The sequence below is a fragment of the Somniosus microcephalus genome, chromosome 13 (genome assembly GCF_052327205.1).
Source record: "Somniosus microcephalus isolate GS21.2 chromosome 13, FLI_Smic_1.0, whole genome shotgun sequence".
NCBI lineage: Eukaryota > Metazoa > Chordata > Chondrichthyes > Squaliformes > Somniosidae > Somniosus > Somniosus microcephalus.
Window position 1 is genome coordinate 15,296,642 of NC_140999.1, and position 16,933 is coordinate 15,313,574.

Here is a 16,933-nt window from a genome sequence, read left to right on the forward strand (position 1 = left end):
GACTTGACATTTAAAGCTGTCAACTCATCAGCTGAAACAATGGCCAATGACCTCCTGTCTCAACTTCACTGACGAGGTCTAGGTACAGCGGGAAACTGGTGGGCGACCTGTCAAAATCAAAAAGCTGGGGAAAAAAGCATTGTTAAGTGGCTGTAAACAAGCCACTAATGATTTCAATTGCCTCCCCCGCCGCTGCGTGTCAGGTCTGCTCAGCGCTGGCAGACCCAACATTTAGTAAAGGTGCGTGGCGGTGGGTGGACAGCGGGGTCCTGACCTGCTGGGGAAAAAACCACTTTCCCGCCCGACCCGCCACCGATCGCGCCCGCTGACCCCCCGGAAAATACCCCCCATTAACTTTCTTCCCTATTTAGCTGTAATTTACCTTAACGAGTGTTAAAGTTAATCTGGTGTCTCTATTAGCAACGGATTTTATTTGCAAATTTAAAGCTGGATTATTTATAATTATAAACTGATTTACTCCAGTTGATTTGGTTGGTTTTAATTAATTTTTTTTTTGAACTCTCCTCTCCACAGGGCACTGTTGTAAAAAAAAGATTAGCCTCGGTGAAGTCGGCTTGCTTCATGTCCGTTTTTGCTTTGCGAGCTGTTCCTATCCTGATTAAAATAAATATGGGAAAATCGAATACGCCCAACTGCAATCTGCCGCCGGTCCCGGAGCCAAACATATTTTTTTGGTTATCCTTTTGGCACCTAACCCTCACTAACAGCCCTCTGTATCTCCGCTTATCAGGGAACTCCTTAAAACGTCACCTACTGTCATTAGCAGCATGCAGCACTCTGCATTAGCCAGATGTTGAGCCATGCAATTCCGATTACTCATCGGTCAAAAAGGCTACAATGTACTGAGAATGCAATGCAACGTCAATATTTGCCTGTAAATTATTTTAAAATCCTGCCCGATGTAAAATACGATGACAAAAAAACATATTTCTATAGCTGGGAGTTCATCGTGTTTCCTGAGTGCTTGTTGAAGTGTTAACTATTTTTTTTTAAATTGAGAAACCTAGGTGAATGGCACCTGGGTAGGAGACTGGTTCCTGGGATGGGGGGACTGTCCTGTGAGGAGAGATTGAGGAGACTAGGCCTATATTCTCTGGAGTTTAGAAGAATGAGAGGTGATCTCTATGAAACGTACAAAATGCTTAAGGGGCTTGACAGGATAGATGCAGGGAGGATGTTTCCCCTGGCTGGGGAGTCTAGAACCAGGGGTCATCGTCTCAGGATAAGGGGTCGGCCATTTAGGACTCAGATGAGGAGAAATTTATTCACTCAAAAGGTTGTGAATTTATGGAATTCTCTACCTCAGAGGGCTGTGGCTGCTCACTCGTTGAGTATATTCAAGTCAGAGATCAATAGATTTTTGGATTCTAAAGGAATCAGGGATATGGGGATAGTGTGGGAAAGTGGAGATGAGGTAGAAGGTCAGCCATGAACTTATTGAATGGCGGAGCAGGCTCGAGGGGCCAAATGGCCGACTCCTGCTCCTATTTCTTATGTTCTGCTGAGAGAGAAATGAAACAATGTAAACCAAGAAGTAGTGATTAGATGAAAGAAAAGAAAGACTTGTATTTCTACAGCGCCTTTCATGACCACCGGACGTCCAAAGCGCTTTACAACCAATGAAGTTCTTTTCTGAAGTGTAGTCACTGTTGTAATGTAGGAAATGTGGCAGCCAATTTGTGCACAGCAAGCTCCCACAAGCAGCAATGTGATAATGACCAGATAATTTGTTTCAGCGATATTGATTGAGGGATAAATATCAGCTAGGACAGCAAGGAGAACTCCCCTGCTCTTCTTTGAAATAGTGCCATGGGATCTTTTACGTTCACCTGAGAGAGCAGACGGGTCGGGGTGGGTGGGGAGGGTGGGGAGGATCGAGTGTGGGGGGTGAGGGTGGGGTTGGGGAGGGCTGCAGAGGGTCGGGTGTGGGTGGGGAGGGTGGGTGGGGTGGGGGTGGTGGTGGGGAGGCTTAACTGAGGGAAGTAAGGTGTTCCAAATTTTGAGATCCTGAAAAAGAATTAGTTAGCGTAAGAGGCTGTGGTGAGCCTCAGTTACAACACAGCGAGGATGCAAGAAGGAGGAATAACGTGTAGAACATTGTGTTTGGAACTTGGTGTCACACGAGAGGGATGTCCAGAGGAGCAATGACCACTGACTCCGTAAATTAGGAGTTTATACTCGTGTTCCAAGAGGCTTACAAACTGGGCTCAAAAAATCTTTTAAAACTGCAAGCCCTTTAATATTGTTAAAGCTTAAAGAGGGAGCCTCACTATTAGTAGTGAAAAAAACCCAATTAATTAGTTAAAAAAGAATTAGGATTAATATCAGTAGTTCTTTTTCTACCTATTTATGATTTAAAAAGAAACAATGGGTTCTTGATATTATTGAACAGCTGTGGTAGAGAAGTGATGAACTTGACAGCATGTGGGAGTATGTAATGTCACTGGAGACACATTCATTACGCAGGAGTGTTTCAGTGATCATGCCATTTTAACTGCATGCTAATTAAGTTGCCTCACATGATCGGGCTCAGTAACCCTTCCCAGTCACTCAATGTTTAACAATATAATGAAAAGTTGAGCAGAAAAACAAACACGGTATTAAAATTCATTATCGTCCTCGCGATCTGTTTAAAGAATACAGTGATGGTGGGACTCCGTCTTAATGGTAAAAGATTTCCCATTTCAAATGCGCTCGTTTTTTTTCCAAGTGGTGACAGTTTCTCACGGGGGACCCCGCACTGCAACTTGAAGTCTGTCAGCCGCTTGCTGATCCCTTCTCCTCGCCCCTGGTTCACGGCGAGTTGATTGGCAGGAGCCCAGGGGCATTAGTAAGCACAATGCACAGTTGCAGAGTTCAATCTCCAGTCGAAAAGTGTAAATGACTATCAAAAGAAATCACGTCTGAAATCCCAAATTACCCAAGTGTGATCGTTTGATATTAAGCATTAATGAAAACCATCGCTGGAGGGGGGGTGGAAACGGCTTCAGTAAAATCCAAAGCCTCCCATATGTCTCCCATACATTTTAAATGAACTTGTTGCTGTGAAGGCAATCTTTAGTGAAGGGCTTCTCTGAATGATATGTTATGCGAGTGGATGGATCTTGTCAGGGACCATGTCCATCGAAAGCAATGGCGCATCACACAGTAGACAGGGTTACGCTCACAGACTTTTTTTATTACTGATAAACTTAGTGAAGGCCCAAGGCCAATGGCACAGTACAGAACACCACCAAGGTTGAAAAGAGTAGGACAGAAGGTGAGGTAAAGCAAGAAGTAGATGACACTAAGTTTGACCTTTAGAAACCTGTACATAATAGGGGGGAGGGAAGATTAAAGGTGGTAAGGAATTTCCTTAGCTTTCGATGTGTTGGTAAAGGATGAGCTCGAGTAGGAAATGGCTTGATGAGTCTTGATTTCAATGCAGAGAGGTGAAAGTGCATTTAGGACAGTATTTGGAGCTTTAACAAAGCAAAATCCATATTAGCATTTACAAAATTGTTTGGGAGCTGTGACACCTTCTGGAGCCTGGTACTGGCTACATTTTGTTGGTGATCAGTCGAAAGCATGGTATATTCCATTTTCACTGCCTCTGCCAAACAGGAATGCGGTGGTAGCGCTCCGAGAATCACGGCGCTGAACGTCCTGCCTTGACCCTGCTCCCGATCCACCCGCCACCATTTTGTTGAGGGCTTTGAGAAGTGTGGCCAATTCCCGTGTACATGTACAATCCTGCGGACCCTTAAAATGGCTGGGGCCGCTCTTCGAGGACACCAGGCAAGGCCGTGCGATTTCCCCTGCGCACCGCCCGCCCAATGTTTGCTGAAGGTTAATATCGGTCCCAATAAATCTCATCCAACTTTGGTTTACAGAGCAAATTCGTGAGGTCAATGACAGCATTTGGATGATGCTATGCGCCACTGCTCCTAGTGGACAGAATTCTTTTGAGGACACCAGCAGAAAGCAGCCAATTCCAGTGGAAGACACTGGCCGACTGGGTGTGGATTAAATAGCAGAAATCTAATGAAAGAAAATCACGCCGGCCGATAAATCATGAGAGAAAGCCTGAGCACTTTAAGTTGAACCCTAGGTTGGACTATTGTGCTCCATTCTTTGACACAGCATCTGATAGTATTTATATCACACGGAGCTCGCTCATGCTTTGATCAAGGCTGATTCTTTTGATACTGTGGGTTAATGTTCAGTGGCGTTGGACCTCACAAGATTTCTGGCTCTGACACAGGACCTCACAGGAAACTTACTTACTTTAGATGGTGAATGGAGCTCATCGTCCTCCATGTAAGATTATTCTCAGTTATCCTTGGAGCTCATCAAAAACAGAGCTTTTGAGGCAGAATGAGATATGTCCTCCGTGTAGGATCATAACACCGTACAGCCAGAAGGAGGCCATTCAGCCCATCTTACCTGTGCCAGCTCTTTGAACCAGCTATCCAATTAATCCCACTCCCCTTCTCTTTCCTCATAACCCTGTAAATTTTTCCTTTTCAAGTATATGTCCAATTCCCTTTTGAAAGTTATTATTGAATCTGCTTCCTCCACCCTTTCAGGCAGTGCATTCCAGATCACAACAACTCGCTGCGTAAAACAAATTAACCCCATCTCCCCTCATAGAAAGTATTCCCATGGCAAAGGGGGTCATGCCCCTTTAAACATTTACTAAGTGTCAGTGGAGCACAGTCCCTTTAAATATATGGACTGGAATGGTACTGAAACATATCAATATATTAATCACATCGCTGTTTGTACTGGCACACACTGGAGCTGAACACTAACCTGAGCCCAAGGGTGCTTAAACCTCAGTAAACATGCACATTTTGAGTTTATTATTATTAGATTATGGCCAGACTGACAATGCAGCATGTTACTATAGCAATTGATTAAGTAATACAACATAGAATTAACTTTCAAAACTCTTCACAGAAACCCTGGATGATTAGCACATTGAATTCAATATGCCAGCGAATGTATTCAGCTCCTCTACAAACCAGTGGAGAAGATAACATTAGACAGGAATACATGGGAATGGGGATTCTGAATCCTGATTTCCATGGTTCTCTGAATCAAAAGTATACACTTGGATATTGGAATTTCTTCATTGAACAATCAGTTTGCTGGACAGTACCAGCTATATGGATACGATTACCTGTCATAGTATTTGTTGTTACAGCAGCTTACATTTATACAGAACCTTTAACACAGTAAATTGTCATGAGGAGTTGGGCGTCAGATCCGTTAGAATGGGTGGGAAATTATGGAAGTTGGGAATGTGACCAATGTTGCAGTTGAAGAGATAGGTTTTAAGGAGGTTTTTTGAAGATGGGTGTAGGGATGTCCTAAAGCAGAGAGATTTAGGGACAGAGTTCCAGAGGGTACGGACGGGGTGACCAAACGATTTTCCACCAATGGAGTGTAAAACATTTAGCAGATCAGAGTTAGAAGATGGTGGGGGCTGGAGGAGGTTGGAGAGGTAGAGTGGAGCATGGCTGGGGGTGGGGGGGGTGGTGGGGGTTGGAGAGGTAGAGTGGAGTGTGGCTGGAGCATGGCTGGGTGGGGGTTGGAGAGGTAGAGTGGAGCATAGCTTGAGCAGGTTGGATAGGTGTCTGGGGCAAGGGCTGGATGAGTTTGGAGATGCAGGTTCCATCTAGTTCACCTTCTGCCATCCTGGTAGTTGTATGACGTGATAATTAGTCTACACCAGACCCAGACATGAGGCGAGCAAAGCTTTGGGAACCATAGATCCAAAGTTACCTGTTCCTTCCAGGTATGCTACACTTAACACGTCATGTCTCAGATTACTCATGTACTGTATCCCAAAAAGTAATTTTCTGAAAGAAATCTCTGTAATTGGCATCTGAATGAATCAATACTAACAGCTTCCACCATCTCCCTCGGGAGCCTGTTCCATAGATTGACCACTCGCTCACGGAAATATTTGTTTCCGTGGATAAGTTTTGAATTTACCCCACTTCAAGCGCCATTCTGGAAACTGTGAGGAATTCTGACAAATCAGTTCACCAAACAATGAACCTGTTACAGTAAATAACTAAAGGAAATGAGTCAAGGGATTCGTTTCTTTTAATAGGAAATTGGCAGATCTCTGGCATCATCTGCTCAACAGCAACAGTTAACAACAGAACTAAGGGAGTTCACTTGGAATAATTCCCTTGCAACGAGCCAATGTGCACCTCAGTGTTTATCTAACTGACGGGTTATTGCTACAGACTCTCGAGACGGTTTAATTTATCACCCATGACTTGGTGATTTATCTTGAGCTTTTTCCAGGAACTTACTGCGTTTGAATACTCCCCAGTGCCACTCACAAATGGCAGTGTTTATGAGCAAAGTCACTTTCTGTCTGCTTGGATGGGAGGCAAAAAGGGAGTGAGGCACCTTTAAAAGAGATGGTAAAGATGGAATTTAATTTAATTTAATTTAATTATTAATAGTACAGCTCCACTGGCACTGAACTCCCTGACCAAGTAGAAAAAGATATAAGCGGGGTGAAATTGGGTGCCTTTGCACCTCCCCCAGGGGGGCACTAACGGGGCACAAACGGCTTTGCGACCGGGCGCGGCGCTGTATGGTGGGAGTTTTGCGGCGGCGGTACGGCATTGCGTCCCGATCTCCTTCGCCCGGAGATCGTGACGTCATCGCCGTGTGCATCGCCCCGGACCCAAAATTGACATCTGCCCGCTACAGTAGCGCCGGTCGAAAACACCGAGGTCTGCAGGAGGCGTGCATCGGGCGGCCGGCCGCTTCGGGGGCGATGATTAAAGGCGAGGTGGCCGAGGTAAGTGGGAAATAAAGCACCTTTCGTGTTCTAGTTTATTTCGCGGGTTCCTGCCCGCGAGATCAGGGCTACCTTGGTGGTCCAGGTAGGTACTTTTTAAATTACAGAGCCTGCAGCGATGGCCCTTCCCTTTAAGGGAGGGAAGGAGCCTCTGAACACGGCGGCGCTGCATGGCCCAATGTACAGCGTTGCTGAAGTCTCTGCCCCGCTCTCTGACGTTAGCGCCCTAAGAAGGAAGTGGAGTGCTTGATTTAGCCCCCCACTTCCCTCTTGGGGTGCTAAAACTCAATTTTGCGGTCACCGGCGCTAAAGTTAGCGCCCAAGTGATGTTATCACCCCAAAATGGTTGATACCGAATTTTTCCCCCAAGAGATTTAAGAGAGAGAGCATGAGAAACGTATCGACACAGTGGGCTGTGAAGATGTGGAGTGCACAGCTTGAGTTAGAAGAGTTGATGCCGAGACCATGGGCAGGATTTTAATTGGGCCGTGGAGGCAGGATTGGAGGCATGTGGGGGGTTAAAATCGCGAAATCGGGGGGGCACGAACCCATCCCACCCCCAACCCACCTCCATGCCAGTTTCAAAGGAGGCGGGTACCCGCCCCGCACTGGGACCCGCCTCCCCGAGGCAGGAAGGGGATTAGTGCCAATTAACTGCCCGTTAACAGGTAGTTAACAGGCAGTTTTTAGCCTAATCCCTATTTTTATTCCTGAAGTGCGGGATTCCCGACGGCTCAAAACCACGGCAAGTTAGCGAGGCAGACCGTCGGGCTGAAGGACTTGGAGGGTTCGAGATGTCCGGTGTTCAGGTGAGTGATGAGTGCATGAGTGAAGAGGTAAGTGTGTTTGGTGTGTGTAAAGTGTTTAAAGAAGTTTTACTTACCTTTACTTACCTTTACAGCCTTCCTTCCTTCAGGTCTCGGGAGTCCCTCATCTCACCGGCACAGAAAGCAGAATGGCCGCGAGCTGTCAAAAGCTTTCTGTTCTGGAGGGATCTCTAAATCAGCCTGAGGGGAAGGAATTAACTTAGTGCACAGATTGTCAGTGTTTGACAGCTTCAAAGAGCTGTCAAACACTGATATTTCATCTGTCAAAAGCTCTTGACAGATGAAATGTCAATCTGTGACGTCACCTGTTGCCGGGTGGCCCTTAATTGGCCTGCTGAGCCCACTGGGCGGGCTCAACAAGGTCAATCAAGTGAAAATCGCGTGGGTTGGCCACAACTCGATGGAGGCGGGACTACAACCCCAAAAGTTGTAGTCCCGCCTCCTACACGCCTCCAGAATCAAAATCCAGCCTCATGTCAACATTAAAGAATAGGATAGATAAGTGGTTGAAAGAAAGGGGGTCAAGTTATTTGGGAATAGGGCAGGCAGGAGTGATTAGGACTACTGCTTGTGTGAAGGATAAACACCAACACAGACTGGTTGGGACAAACAACCTGATTTCATCTTTCAGTGTCAGCTGTGGCTCAGTGGGTAACACCTTTCCTCTGAGTCAGAAGGTTGTGGGTTCATAGTCCCACTCCAGGGACTTGTAACACAAAAATCTCGGCTTACCCTCCTGTGCCATACTGAGGGAGTGCTGCACTGTTGGAGGTGCTGTCTTTGGGATGAGACATTAAATCGAGGCCCCGTCTGCTCTCTCAAGTGGGCGTAAAAGATCCCATGGCACTATTTTGAAGAAGAGCAGGGGAGTTATCCCCGGTGTCCTGGCCAATATTTATCCCTCAATCAACATCACTAAAACAGATTATCTGGTCATTATCACATTGCTGTTTGTGGGAGCTTGCTGAGCGCAAATTGGCTGCCATGTTTCCTACATTACAATATAGTGACTACACTTAAAAAAAAAAGTACTTCATTGGCTGTAAAGTGCTTTGGGACGTCCGGTGGTTGTGAAAGGCGCTATATAAATGCAAGTCTTTCTTTCAATGTCTATGTAATCTTTATAAACATAGAAAAATAGGAGCAGGAGTAGGCCATTTGGCCCTTCGAGCCTGCTCCGCCATTCAATATGATCATGGCTGATCCTCTATCTCAATACCATATTCCCGCTCTCTCCCCATACCCCTCGATGCCTTTTGTGTCTAGAAATCTATCTATCTCCTTCTTAAATATATCCAGTGACTTGGCCTCCACAGCCTTCTGTGGTAGAGAATTCCACAGGTTCACCACCTTCTGAGTGAAGAAATTTCTCCTCATCTCAGTCCTAAATGTCCTACCCCTTTCTTCTTGTGTAAGCTTCAATAGCGAATGCTGGCAGGCTATTTGATTGCGGTGAGCATCACTACCAAGCCTGATGCTCTCCTCAACTCACGTCCACACATGAACGTTCCAGCAAGTGTTACTGGGTAGTGGGCTGTTCCCCCACCACCATCCCCACAGCCCATGGACACCGAGGCCAATTAAAATAGCCCCAAACGGTGCCCTGACTGAGATCAGCTGCCTCAGCACCGACTGTGCACCAAACCAAGGACTTTCCTGCACCGTATGGCTGGGCACCACAGGGCGCTAACTCGCCAAACTAGCGGCAAACTTTAGGCAGTGGTTCCACCACAGGCATTTACCACAGCATGGAACTGACAGAAAGAACTCCCCACCTGACAGCCGTGAGCCGATTCAAAGAAAGGATTACACACATCAGCAGTCCATTGTGTGAACTCAAATCTCACCTCCCTCAACATAGCACCGAACGGAGAAGACAAATTGCCCATCTATAAGTAACTTCAAAAATGACACATTCTCACAATAAACCATGTGGGATAACAACAACGTACAGAGTATACTTGGGGTTATATAGCTTTGGCGCGCTGAATAAATGACAAGGCTAGAGGGAAGGTGAGTGATGTGCCATCATTCAGAAATTGCCATTTTCATTGCCTGTGGGTTTTTTCATGCAACGTTGTGGCACTAGTGGCAGCAAACACATTACAGGAAACTTTGGTTTATCCGGAGGTTGTATGGCCGGAAACCTCGATATAACGGCAGAAATCAGCAGCCGTTTTGTTAGGTTTTTTTTCTTCTACTAGCATTTTTTTTAAACAGTCAGTCTCTGGAAAGCCTCTCTGAAGCTGTTGCTAAGCTACAGAGATGCTTCCAAGGTACGGGCCGACTGTTTACAAGCTGTTGCTAAGCAACAGTGTTTGTTGTCAGATACGGAGATGAAAACCTCCGTATCCTTCAACATTAGCGCTGGTCTGTCCGGAAGTTTTCATAGATCGGCATCACGCCGGTCCCGTCGGTGCCGGATATCGCGAAGTTTCCTGTACATTGGGCAAGCGTAGACATTCACGGGATTTAGTGTGAGATATCATGCACCCAGCTATTGGCCAATTCTTCTTTCAATGGGCTGGAGCTATTTATTGCATCGTAACTACAGCAGCCTCTTTCGATAAACACTCAACCGTCACACTGTAAACTGGCTGTTTGCCTCTACTTAAAGCAATGCAATCTTTAAAATTCTTACAGGAGCAAGTCGATGTTAAAAAATAAAAGTGCCATGCTAACGAAGATGACTCTGAGGCATTCGTGCACACTGCCTGATCCAAACAGTTGCAGGAAATGACCCCTCGGCTATTTGCTTTTAAAATGTTGATCCTCATATGTGTATAAAGTAGAGGCTGCAGGAGCCAACCTGTGAAAATATGCAATTCACAACTTCCGTCTGATCTTTTTTCCAGCCGGTTAAAAAAAAAACATTTGAATGGTGGAAATGCACAGAAGAGCCATGCGGCTGGTCCCCAGTGTCAGGGGTCTGAGTTATGAGGAGAGGCTCTGGGCTGGGGCTCATTTTACCTTTGGGCGAGAGTGCCTGACCCAAAAGCCTGGACTGTGAGTGTCGGAAGGCAATTTGACTCTAGGGGGCGACAAAGCTGAGCCTGATCCTAATTTGACATCCACATATGTATACCTCCAGCAGGGGTCGCTAGGCAGAGATCGGGAGCGGGAACACCGGACAATTTTCCCCTCGCTAATTTAGAGGCACATTCCGATTATGTAAACCCCACACACTGGTGTCAGCTCTCGCCTCTGAGTCAGAAGATTGCCGGTTCAAGTCCCACTCAGGGACTTGAGCACAAAAATCCAGGCTCACACTCCAGTGCAGTGCTGAGGGAATGCTGCACTGTCGGAGGTGCCGCCTTTCGGATGAGACGTTAAACCGAGGCCCCGTCTGCTCTCTCAGGTGGACGTAAAAGATCACAGGGCACTATTTCAAAGAAGAGCGGGGCAGTTATCCCCGGTGTCCTGGGGCCAATATTTATCCCTCAATCAACATCACTAAAACAGATTATCTGGTCATTATCACATTGCTGTTTGTGGGAGCTTGCTGTGCGCCAATTGGCTGCCACGTTTCAGTGACTACACTTCAAAAAGTACTTCATTGGTTGTAAAGCGCTTTGAGGCATCCGGTGGTCGTGAAAAGGCGCTATATAAATGCAAGTCTTTCTTTCTCTTCACACTGGGGATCAAACCTGGGACTTTCCTGATGATTGTGGCTCAGTTATTCACTGGATGGACTCGATAAGTCATCAAGGAAGTGGGGCGGCTGGCATTGTTTACCCTGTGGCATACCACAGTGATGGGAGAACTGCAATGGGTGCCACCAACCGCACATTCCCAGGGTAAAACCAGCAGAGGTGGAGAATCTAAAGCTCCAGCCTTATTTCTAGCTTTAGCCTGACCCCTTCTTTTCCACGGCATAGACAGAAGTTGTTGATATGTTCTGAGACTTTTTATTATGTGATTGTTAACGGGTGATTAATGTGACACGTCCGGACGAAAGAGAACAAGGTCATCTTAAAGGAATATCACTTCTGTTAAAACTACACAAACGTTACAATGCCTGAATGTCGCAGTCAGACCCATATCACGACACACGGGTCTCACGCAGTCGGCCTTAGAGTATCGAAGTACGCTCACCTTCAGATTGCACGAGACCCACAGGTCAGGAGCCGACACTCCGAACACAGGTCTCAGTGCAACATAAGAGCAGTTATAAAGGCTGCACAATAGCCCCCTGCTTCCTACTGACTAGGTTCTGTGAAGTACCCTATTTGAAGATCAGAAATTCATTAACAATTAAGAATTCAAAGTATCTTTATTGTTATAATTAATAAAGAGAATCCATTTTGCAAGTCTCATCCCACCCTTGACACAAGCCAGAGCTGACACCGTGGTCGACATATGATCCTCAAACCAGGACTGCTTCTCTCCGAGAGGCAGCATGCAATCTGCCACAGCAACAACAACTTGCATTTATATAGCGCATTTAACATAGTAAAAATGTCCAATGGCGCTTCACAGGAGTTTAATCAGACAAAAAGTGACACTGAGTCAAAGAAGGGGACATTAGGACAGGTGACCAAAACGCTTGTTCAAAGAGGTAGATTTTAAGCAGCGTCTTAGAGGGAAGCGAAGCAGAGAGGTTTAGAGAGGGAATTGCAGAGCTTGGGGCCTAGACAGCTGAAGGCACGGCCGCCAATGGTGGGTCAAAGGAAATGGGGAGCGCACAAGAAGCCAGAATTGGAGGAACGACAAAGATCTCAGAGGGTTGTAGGGCTGGAGGAGGTCCCAGAGATAGGGAAGGGAGTGGCCATGGGAGGATTTGAACACGTGGTGATAATTTTAAATCTGAGGCTTTGGTGGACTGGGTTTCAATGTAGGTCAGTGAGCATGGGGGTGATGGTTTCCCTCCCTGAACCTCTTCGCCTCACCACTTACACTTCTTTGTTCCGAATGGTGACCCTGGTGATAATAGGACTGAAGCTCCAGGACTTTCTTTGAAATAATGTTGCAAATGTAGTTGTAAGATTGTGCATTCAAACCTCTATTATTACTTCAGTGTTGGGGAGCAATTTAAGATGAATTACTCGTTTGAATCAAAATGTTATGATTGAACTAATCATTCAAAAAAACCTTATTTAGAAAGTTCACAGCAATATCAGCTTCCTCATTAGTTTGGTTGAGTCGCTGAGCCTCACACACCAGTAGGTGCCAGGTTTGATTGCCACCCTGTGCTGTTAACTGAGCTCACGCAGGGTAGTCAGGGCAGGACCGTTTTCCTCAGTGCCCCTATGCTAGGCAGTGGAATATCATTCCCGCCCTGAACATTATCCAGTGACTCCCACCCCGCCCCGCCCCGCCCCCACCTTGCAGGCAAGTGTGGATGCCAAATAAGGACATGATTGAGCTTATCCTATGAGGCACTCCCAAGATTCGAACAGCCCGCTGGTCCTCGACAAATGGTTACTTCGGCGAGGCAGAGGATGGGCAAGGAAAGGGGAGCATACCGGGAAGAAAGAAATGGACAACGAATTCTAAACTGAATGATCCCAATTGGTCCAGTTTGGGGTTCATTCGAACCCTTTAGTTTTGGTTGGGATGGTCACTCCGTGCAGATTGGACATTTTTTTTCATCTACCTTCCCGGGAGTTCCTCTGCCATCCTGGTGGTTGGTCAGAGAGCGTTCTCCTACATCACAGCATTCACTGCACTTCCCAAGTAATTCACCGTGTGAGATGTTTCGACAGATGGGATTATGTGCAATGATAATCAAGGACTATCTGTGATGGGAAGTACAGTAACATCTGTAAGTACCTGTTTAATATAAAAATAAAGTCAAACACAAGGGGTGTATATGGAGCTGGAGGGGTTGTCCAATTATTACTGGTCTGCATCCAATGTAGTATCAGTCTGTCATTGGTTATCTGTCTCCACCTCCCAAACCCGTGACCTCTACCACCTAGAAGGACAAGGGCAGCAGGCTCTTGGGAACATCATCACCTCCAAGTTCCCCTCCAAGTCACACACCATCCTGACTTGGAAGTATATCGTCATTCCTTCATCGTCGCTGGGTCAAAATCCTGGAACTCCCTCCCTAACAGCACTGTGGGAGTACACTCACCACACGGACTGCAGCGGTTCAAGAAGGCGGCTCACCGCCACCTTCTCAAGTAAGGATGGGCAATAAATGCTGGCCTTGCCAGCGACGCCCACATCCCATGAACGAATAAAAAAAAAATACACAGTCGGGCAATGTGGAGAGAAATATGTCTGATCTGCTGAAGGGGATTGACATCTACCTAAATGCAAGTTGTTGGTGTCTACAAAGCCTTTCGAGTCACAGTGACTGCAGACACACTTCACAAATGCACCATTTTAGGAACCTTCCCCCCCTCCAAAAAAATATAAACACACACTCCGAATTAAGGACCCGCAACAGTTGACTAAACACCGCCACTGAAAACAGTAGCCAATTAAACCATTACCAGATGCCATTGAGTCTCACTGACAGTTTCACTTTAAAGGCCAGCAACAATAAAGAGAAAGAGGAAATGGAAAGTAAACACATACATTAATAGTCGCACATTAGATACTGGTGAATGATCAGATGTATTTTGCAGGTTCTGTGGTGTGTGGTGTGTGGTGTGTGTGTGTGTGGTGTGCATGTGTCTGTGTGTATGGTGTGAGTGTGTGTGGTGTGCATGTGTCTGTGTGTGTGTGTGGTGTGTGTGTGTGTGTGGTGTGAGTGTGTGTGGTGTGTGCGTGTGTGTGTGTGGTGTGAGTGTGTCTGTGTGTATGGTGTGAGTGTGTGTGGTGTGCGTGTGTGGTGTATGTGTGTGTGGTGTGCGTGTGTCTGTGTGTGTGGTGTATGTGTGTGTGGTGTGTGCGTGTGTGTGGTGTATGTGTGTGTGGTGTATGTGTGTGTGTGTGTGTGTGTGTGGTGTGAGTGTGTGTGGTGTGTGCGTGTGTGTGGTGTGTGGTGTGTGTGTGTGTGGTGTGAGTGTGTGTGGTGTGTGCGTGTGTGTGGTGTGTGGTGTGTGTGTGTGTGTGGTGTGAGTGTGTGTGGTGTGAGTGTGTGTGGTGTGTGCGTGTGTGTGGTGTGTGGTGTGTGTGTGTGTGGTGTGAGTGTGTGTGGTGTGAGTGTGTGTGGTGTGTGTGTGGTGTGTGGTGTGTGTGTGTGTGGTGTGAGTGTGTGTGGTGTGTGCGTGTGTGTGGTGTGTGGTGTGTGTGTGTGTGGTGTGTGTGTGGTGTGTGGTGTGTGTGTGTGTGGTGTGTGCGTGTGTGGTGTGAGTGTGTGTGGTGTGAGTGTGTGTGGTGTGTGTGTGGTGTGTGGTGTGTGTGTGTGTGGTGTGTGGTGTGTGTGTGTGTGGTGTGAGTGTGTGTGGTGTGTGCGTGTGTATAAGACCTGGCACTGGTTAACTTTGCATTGTTACTCACCTGAGCACTGCAGAGGGCTCCACATCCCAGTACCAACCCAGCCAGTAGCCAAGATTTCCAGCAGCACCTTCTCCTGAGGTGGGGGGGGGGGGGGGGAGGTGGGAGAGACACACATTAAGAAGGCAAATGAAGAGAAAGACCTCAGAACTGCCCTCCCAGCACCCAACATTACCCCAAAACACATTCCACTGCCCATAATAAGTTGCATTTCTGCATCAAATTACAGTTTTGCAGGCATCACTCCAGTAGCTGTAATGAAATAAACTGGATTACTCAAACCCTTAAATATTCAGCAATACCAGCACTCGATGGTTCAAGAAAGTATGTTTGTAAGAACAGATGCACGAAGGGACCCGTGCACTACTGTTAAAACTTCAAAAGGGTTAACTGAAATAGTTCACTATCAGTGAGAGGACACGGTTCTACTGGGAGCAGAGTGGAACACTTAAAACAGAGTCAACATACCAGGAAGATAGACGCAGCATGCTCGATCCCATCGGTATGATCTCAGTGTGAGAACTTATCTTGGACTGTCATCTCGCAGCTTCATTTTCCGTCAAATCTTCGGAACCGATCGCCTGCCACATTGACAATTCCCAAACTTGCAAAAGGTCTCAAGGACTTCCGACGGTCCAGCTGCTCCCGATGGGCACTGTGCTGTCGATGGCGGTGAATGTGTAATATTCAGTTGTATTATGTGCGACCTGAATCCCCAGTCGTGTCTTTCTGGGTCTGAAGCGCTGCCGTAATTTAACGTGGTCGTTCGTTGGATAAATTTCCCCCTCCCTTCCCAACGATCATTCCTTGCCCAACATCTTCTAAAGGCGCTCCTGCACCTCCTTAATCATTGAGAATGATTTTGCTCCCAAGTTTCATCCTTCTCAGAATGTTTCTTTTCCTTTGAAATCCAAACACGTGTTTTACTGCTCACTTGCACAGAGCCTTTTAACGAACACACACAGACACACACAGGTAGGCGATCCCTGCTGGATCCATCAGATGGAAAATTCCAAGAAGCGGTAGCCGCCTGGATGCTGCAAACTTTAGGGGTGGCGCAAAGTTTTGAAACTTCTCGCAGCTAAAATTCTCTAGAAGTGAAGAGATTTTTTTCCGGGTGTCTCATGTATGTATCAGTGCTTGCTAAATAGCAAGAGCCAGTCTGAGAGAACTGAGATAAATATTCATGAACTGGGCGTGTTTTTGTTTAAAGGGACAGCATCTCCTTCTGAACATCAATGTAATCGTTTATATTTGTGTGTATATGTCTATATAGGTATGTGCCTATATGTGTGTGTATATATGCATATATTATATATATATATAATGTTTGTGTGTATGTGTAAGAAAGAAAGACTTACATTTCTATAGCGCCTTTCGCGACCACCAGATGTTTCAAAGCACTTTACAGCCAATTAAGTACTTTTTTGGAGTGCAGTCACTGTTGTAATGTGGAAAACACAGCAGCCAAATTCTGCACAGCAAGCTCCCACAAACACCAATGTGATAACGACCAGATAATCTGTTTTAGTGACGTTGATTGAGGGATAAATATTGACCAGGACGCTGGGGATAACTCCCCTGCTCTTCTTTGAAATAGTGCCACGGGATCTTTTACATCCAGCTGAGAGAGCAGACGGGGCCTCGGTTTAACATCTCATCTGAAAGACGGCACCTGCCGACAGTGCAGCACTCCCTCAGCACTGCACTGGAGTGCCAGCCTAGCTTTATGTGCTCAAGTACCTGGAGGGAGACTTGAACCCATGACCTTCTGACTCAGAGGTGAGTGGGCTATCCACTGAGCCACAGCGTAGATATATGCATGTATATATGTAATATGTATGTATATGTACAACAACAACTACTTGTATTTATATAGCAC

At 46.4% G+C, this 16,933-nt stretch overlaps 1 protein-coding gene across 1 annotated transcript in view; it reads right to left on the minus strand.

Annotated features, from left to right (window-relative positions):
- The window catches only part of LOC147108084 (ADAMTS-like protein 5), a 146,881-nt gene extending 130,701 nt beyond the window's left edge, over positions 1-16,180 (minus strand). Inside the window, exons 1-2 of the mRNA XM_086004551.1 lie at positions 15,520-16,180; positions 15,055-15,127 (exon numbers count right to left, since the gene is read on the minus strand). Coding sequence (XP_085860677.1) covers positions 15,055-15,127; positions 15,520-15,551 — 105 coding nt within the window. The 5' untranslated portion in view covers positions 15,552-16,180. The remainder of the gene's footprint in view (positions 1-15,054; positions 15,128-15,519) is intronic.
- Positions 16,181-16,933: the final 753 nt, after the last annotated feature.